The 7,500-nt window shown below is 40.8% G+C and overlaps 1 protein-coding gene across 28 annotated transcripts in view; it reads right to left on the bottom strand.

Moving 5' to 3' along the window:
• LOC122266900 (uncharacterized) overlaps nucleotides 1-7,500 on the bottom strand; it is a 169,295-nt gene that overhangs the window by 26,674 nt on the left and 135,121 nt on the right. For all 28 annotated transcript variants that reach the window (XM_086554250.1, XM_086554243.1, XM_086554239.1 and 25 more), the window contains one exon: nucleotides 3,433-3,714. In XM_086554250.1, the coding sequence (XP_086410376.1) occupies nucleotides 3,433-3,684 (252 nt within the window). In that variant the 5' untranslated portion in view covers nucleotides 3,685-3,714. The remainder of the gene's footprint in view (nucleotides 1-3,432; nucleotides 3,715-7,500) is intronic.

Genomic DNA, 7,500 nt, shown 5'->3' on the forward strand with positions numbered 1-7,500 from the left:
AAAAAACAATAATCATTCTGAAATATTTTTCATTTTATGTACGTTTCTTTTAACCAGGAAGTTAAGCCGGGTTGATGGTGAGAAAGATAGTGGTGGCATTGATAACGCGATTAAAAACTGGAAAGTCATTTCGTCATACCGGCAACGAAGGGACAGTCTTACGATGGTAAACCTGATCGTAAAATTTACGTTTGGAGAATTACGATTCCGAGAACGGTGAGCGATGAACAGGAAAATAATAGAATAAACAAATGACTGTCGTAGCGGCCCTGGGAGTAGGATATGACACAGGAAGATTAAAGCCAAGTCACTACTACAATTAACTTAACAGGAAAGTCAAAATAAGGCGGAAGCAAAACAAATCAATAGGTTGTCGAACTTCTGATTCCCAAAATAAATTCCAAAATTACATCTCTGGACGATAACAGAGGGAGAAATGTCATTGCAGACTTGATTATGAAATAACGATAACAGTTCAATGTTATTTTGTGAACGGATTAAAATGATAAGGAATAAGACACAGCGGGAAATGATATATTCCTAATAACCGTTTTTGATTGGCGTGATATTAGAAAAGGAAATAGAAAGAATGATAATAATAATAATAGTAATAATAATACTAGCAATAATAATAGTAATAATGATAATAATAACTACAATAGCTACAGCAGCGACAACAATGACAATAAAAATCATCATCATTGCAATGATAATAACAAAAATAAAAACTAAAAAAACAATAAAAACAACTATAATTATACTAATAACAATCATAAAGATGATGATACGAAAAGCGAGAAATAAATACAGAAGAGGAAGAAAATGATGCGGGGATCATGAGAAAATAACGTGTTTACATCATAGAAAACGGAGAACCCACGTACCACGTAATCACATCATTCTGTATTTGCTATTACAAAAAAACATTCAAACAAACAAACAAACAAAAAACATCATCCACATAGACGTCGCTGGAATCTATACCATCCCGAATGAATCAATTAATTCCAAATGATACATAAGAATCCTAATTGAACTACGATTATCCTCAACTCTATCACCAACGGATAATCAAAATCAGAGGGTCATTTACCCGGTATTAACTACGAGCTTTAATACCGAGACCATTATTGGTATCAAGTCCGCGATCGTTGGCAGTTAAGTGATTTATTAAGGTCTGGAAGGTTAGGAAAAGGCATGAGAGATTATCTGACTGGATGGTTTGAAGTCACGTCTTTTCGAAATGGCGGTCGGATATCGGATATGCGGTATGAATGATGGTTTACTGATCATTTATGTAATTTGTTTTTTGAAAGTTTTTGATGGTTATTACATAGTAGATTAATTATCGGAATGTTTGAGATTTTTACGATATGGAATAACGATAAAAAACGTTCACAATACGCATTAATTTTTTCCCCCCGTTTCTTTGTCTCACCCACTTCACGTTCTCTGTCCTAATCACAGTTCACAGTTACCAGCCAATCAATCAGTCCCTCCTCCAATCATTCATTCCTAAGGACCCCCCTCCCCCCCTTCCCCCAGCCCACCAGGTCCTACTCACCCCCGAAGCATCTTCCCAAAGGACTCTTGCTCTTAGACTCCGCCACCCTCTCAGAGCCACTTACCTCCCTCCCTCGCTCGCTCCGCTGAACACCCAAATGATAGATAATACATCTATTATATTAAGATATATTTCTTCTATAGTGTCTTCTCTTCTCTCGTCCTTGAGATGGATAGATACCATCTACGGCGCGCCAGCTAGATGGTTAGTTTGGCTTCGTGTTTACATTTTTTTTTTTTGGTCTCGTTTCGGCACTGCGGGATTCTTTACTTTGCTTTGCTTTGCTTTGCTTTGCTTTGCTTTGCTTTCTTTTCGTTGGCGGAAGTCGATTGACGGAAGTCATGGTTTTATTACTCCAAGATTGCATACACTTAAGACAGCACACTACATGCACATGAGCGCGCACACATACAAATCGCTCACACACATACACAAACACACACAAACATACACACATATTTATATATATATATATATATATATATATATATATATATATATATATATATATATATATACATATATACATACATACACACACACACACACACACATATATATATATATATATATGTATATATATATATATATATATATACACACACATACACACATGCACACACACACACACACACACACACACACACACACACACATATATATATATATATATATATATATATATATATATATATATATATATATATATACATACATACGTATTTACATATGTTCGCACTGTATATAAACGCCCATTTCAGTCTGACTTCAGCCTCTCCCCTTTATTCTCTCACACAAAGGACGTCCTTGAGTGAAGCTGTAAATGCTTCGAAATTTACATCAATTACACCCGTGCGTTGATGTCCGAAGTGGGAACGCGATGGTGAGATAATAACGCCACTAACAGTGTGATTGTGACGGTAATCATATAATGACCACGGTGATGTTGACAGATATTGTGATGGATATGGTGATGATACCTTTGATAAGGACGGTAACGCAAGAGGACTATTTGAAAAGCTTTAGTATTGTGAGTTATGATGCAGACTACAATGCAGAGCTTGTATTCAATCGTTATTTTTTCTTTTCTATTGCAAAGGAGATCAGTTTAACCATCAACACGAATGCACACGATTACACGCGGGTGACTTCAAAAGGTGTTGATATATTTTTTAATGCAATTGAGTGGATGAGGTGATGTTGCATCAAGCTAGCTTAGTTTGGCAACTTTCTATGGTGTTATTTTTAGCTGGATTGTTTCCATCTTTATCACCATTACTGATATCAGTATCTTTATCAATGTGATTGTTAGTAATCATCATTATCATCTCATCAATTTTATTATCATGCTTATAACTATTGAAATTAAAGTCATCTTATTATTATTATCATTACTATCATTATTATCAAGATCTTTGTTAATTATTTCATCATTATCATGGCCATTGTCATATGTATATATTTGCTGTCATTACTGTAATTACATCATTATCATTAGTTTCGTTATCAGCATTTTTAATCTTGCCCTTGTTATCAGTTTTATAATCATCATCATTATCCAAAGTCATTGTTGTCATTACCATCATCATTTGCATTGCCACTTGCAAAACCACACAAGCCATTCTGTCTGTCCTTACGCACATACTAGGTCTTACTCAGGGCCTATGGGTTTACTCAGGGCTTATGGACTTACTCAGGGTCCATGGTCTTACTCAGAGTCTATGGACTTGCTCAGGATCTTTGGTATTACTCAGGGTCTATGGTCTAACTCAGGATCTCTGGTCTAACTCAAGGTCTATGGTCTTACTCAGGGTCTATGGTCTTACTCAGTATCTTTGGTCTAACTCAGGGTTCATGGTCTTACTCACCCTCAGGCCCTGCATGTAGGCCTCGGAGCCGATTTCGACGTGCGAGATGAAGAATCCCGTGCCGTGCTCCCGGCCGCCCCTCAGGCTGAATCCGTAGGACTCGCCGGGTCTCCTGATGAGCCTCACGAACCTCACTCGGCCGCCGCCCATGGTGGAGGCGGCCGAGGAGATGGAGGGCGCGTGGGTGGCGAGGGCGTGCCCATGGGACGCCTCGAGGGGCTCGTTGATGCCCATGAGTCCTCCGTCGCGCATGTCGACTTGCTTTTGTTTCACTCAGAGCATCTGTTGGGCGAGGGAAAGGACCAGTTGTAAAACATTGTATTTCTTTCGGGGAAATGGGTGAATATTTCTGGATGATTCTATTTCCATCTGATACGGATATACAAAACGAAATAGAAAGATCAGTGTTGAAAAGTGATTAAAAAAAACATGGGAATGAAAATCGGTAAAATGACAATAAATATCATAAGGAAATTAAAAAATAAGGAAAACACCAGAGAAACTGGTCATGTAATAACCGTGCCATGCTTAGTAAGCAGAATAACAGCCACAAAACCGCATTCTTTGCTAACGACTACCACCGTCGGGCCGGGTCGGGTATGCAGGCACGCTCCCGCCAAAAGTCATACCCGCGGAGCCATGAGACCGTTGCTTTGTATACATACGAGCGCCACAAACAACCCTCTATCTAACTCGATAGAAAGAGATCCAAGTCAAACAACACAAAGAAAAGCTGTGTATATATAGAGATAGTAAAGGATGAAAAAGAACAGAAAATGGCCCAACTAGAGAGAAAAAAACATCGAAACACAGGTAATGCACGCTGCGTCTGGCGAAGAGCCAACCCGCCCGCCATACCGGAGGCGAACGATGCGCTTTTGTTTCCAAGAGATTCGAATGGGAAAATATAACGTTTCGTTGATGACACTTTGTGAAACGTCATGAAATATTATGGGAAAACTGGTTTGAGGACAGTCGAAAAGTAACCTAGACATATGAGACATGAAAAAAATAATAAATGGTGATACAAATAGATAACGAGATATATGTTTATCTCTAACGACAGCCATGTAAACAAACGTCAGCGAAACAATAAATTAAGGCGCGAAAATTACAACGCTCCCAAAAGCCTCATGAACACTCATTTTTTATCGTTGTTATGCCAAGTTAACCGACGTGGCCAGAACTATGAGAGACACGAACAACCTGAATTCAGGATTATATATATATATATATATATATATATATATATATATATATATATATATATATATATATATATATATATATAAGAAAAAAAAGTTCACTCAAACGGATCCACAGGAAACAAATGAAGAGCGCACCATTTAAAAAAAAGAATACCTTAAGATCCTCAAAACATTAGATAGGTGTTGTGTAAGGCGGCATCCGGGAAATATATATGGACATCGGGCATGAGGGAGAGGCTGGACATGATGCCCTTCCATGCCCAAGAGATGCGGGGATAAGGACAGGGGTAGGGAGAGGGGTAGGGTAGAGGAGCCAAGGTCAGCTTGCACGTTCCACCTCGTTTTGCAATCATTTTCGTCATGCCTGCGTCTTTAGCAGTTCTTTGATTGCAATAGTCTTCGTGAATGTTGTTAAGAGTCATATTGCGAAAGTTGCAACGAATCTTTGTTTCAAAAGGCTGTGCAAGATTGCTTGATTAATGTTTATCTTACTTTAAATTGATATTCTGTTGTTTTTTCGTTTCTTTTTGAGCCTTTCTTTTCCTTGTTTTGTTGTTGTTGTCCTTCCTCTATTGTGCCCTTCGCCCGTTTTTTTCCTATTATTACTAATGGTCCTCTTCTTTAGTATTATTCTTTATTCCTTTATTTTGCAACATTTAAATCTCTCTCTCTCTCTCTCTCTCTCTCTCTCACTCTCTTTCTTTCTCTCTCCCTCTCTCTCTCTCTCTCTCTCTCTCTCTCTCTCTCTCACCGTCTCCTCCTTTTCCTTGTGTGTGTCTCTCTCTCTTTCTCCTTCTCCCTCTCCCTTTTCCTTTTCCTCTCCTTCTTCCCTTCTCATCTTCTCATTACTCTCCCACTCCCTCCCCCCCTATATCTCTCTCTCTTTCTCCCCAGTAACAAAGTCTCTCCTTTCTCCCTCACCCTCTCCTTCTGTCCTTCCCACAGATTGCAGACACGAGGATTCGCAATACACGCCTGGGTGGTCACGGGAACTGCTGGCTGGCTGTTCCATTGAGGTTCCCTTCACTGGTCATCCCTTTACTTTACATTTCATTTTTTTTGTATACTAATTGCCTCCTACTTGGATGTTTGTTTCTTATGGTGACTTGCGTAAACATTTGTTTGAGTTTTGTTTAGCAGAAGATGATTTTTTATTTTATTTCGTTATTTCCTTTTTTTTTATTCTTCATTGAAGGGACAGTTTAGAATTTGTCAAGTATCTGAACATCTTCGCATATCTTTTCCATCTTCTTCCATTTTTTTTTTCTAAACACAAAATCTCAATTCATTCATAACTCACGCACACAATAACTTACACACACACACGCAATAACTCACACACACACTCACGCAATCCGGCAAATGATGGCAACATGACTTCTTTTTTCGCTCACTCTCGCCCGACCGATGAGCTTTCTGATTATTCGAGGCCTTAACGCTCCGAGCAGGACCATCTACGGGGAAAGGCGGGGTGTTTTGAAGGATGAGGGTGAGGGGAGGGGGAGGAGGGGAAAGGAGGGGGGGAGGAGGAGGCGAAAGGAGGAGGAGGGGAAAAGTGGGAGAGGGCAGAAGGGGGAGAGGGGGTGAGGGGAGGAGAGGAGATAGGAGGAGGAGGTCTAAGGGGAGGTAAGGAGGAGGGGTGAGGGGAGAAGTGGAGGAGGAGGAGAGGAGAAGTGGGAGAGGGGGTGAGGGGAGAAGAGGAGAGGGGAGGTAGGGAGGAGGAGAAGGAGTGAAAGGAGGGGAGGAGGAGGTCTAAGGGGAGGTAGGGAGGAGGGGTGAGGGGAGGAGGAGGGGAAGGGGGTGAAGGGAAGGAAGAGGTATGAGGGGAGGAGTGGAGGGGGCTCGCTTGATGGGAAGGAGGGGAAGGGTTCAGAGGGTAAGTACGAGATTTTAAGGGAAGGGGGCGTGTAGGGGAGGGGGTATGAAGACAAGGGGAGGGGATCTGAGGGAAGGACATGAGGGGAGGGGCGCGTTTGATTAAAAGAAAAGGGGTATTGAGGGAGGAGGGGAAGAAAGGGATCTGAAGGGATGGAGGTAAAGGGAGGAGAGGGAGGAGAGGAAGGGAGGAAGAAGGGGGGAGGGGGAGGGTAGCGGGGATGAGGTCGGAGGATGAGAGAACGGGGATCAGGCTGAGTCAGCGTCGAGCGGGTTTGGTAAGTCGAGATTCCATGATAAAAAAGAGAGAGAGAGAGAGAGAGAAAGAAAAAGAAAAACACCGATCGATACAGCCCCTCCCCCCCTCAAAAAAAATCTTGAAATACAATTTTAAAAAATGATAATAAAAGTCAGCGTTCTCTTATCTTAAACAATCATTCATAAACCCATACCGAAATCGCTCTAAATCATAAAATAAAAATAAAAAAGACGAAACGATAATCCAATATTCGAAAATCACAAAACCCCCCCAAAAACAGAGAGAGAGAGAGAGAGAGAGAGAGAGAGAGAGAGAGAGAGAGAGAGAGAGAGAGAGAGAGAGAGAGAGAGAGAGAGAGAGAGAGAGAGAGAGAGAGAGAGAAAGATAGATAGATAGATAGATAGAGATAGAGAGAGAGAGAGAGAGAGAGAGAGAGAGAGAGAGAGAGAGAGAGAGAGAGAGAGAGAAAAAAAAAAAAAAAAAAAAAAAAAAAAAAAAAAAAAAAAAAAAAAAAAAAAAAAAGAATCCATCCAGTTCCCCTCCTTGATGCTTGGTCACCTGTCCTTCTTCTGGAAAATTGCGTTATCATCCAGCCATGGCGCGCCAGCATGACCATGAGAGGTCACCATGACCTTACTTCATGACCAAGGGGTAAAACGCCATGCACGAGCGTCCCGGAGCATCAGGGTTATATGTGGCGTGAGTGAAGACGTGGACAATGGACAT

Source organism: Penaeus japonicus, unplaced genomic scaffold (genome assembly GCF_977035675.1).
Source record: "Penaeus japonicus unplaced genomic scaffold, GWHDUDI00000001_assembly GWHDUDI00000029, whole genome shotgun sequence".
NCBI classification, from domain to species: Eukaryota; Metazoa; Arthropoda; class Malacostraca; order Decapoda; family Penaeidae; genus Penaeus; species Penaeus japonicus.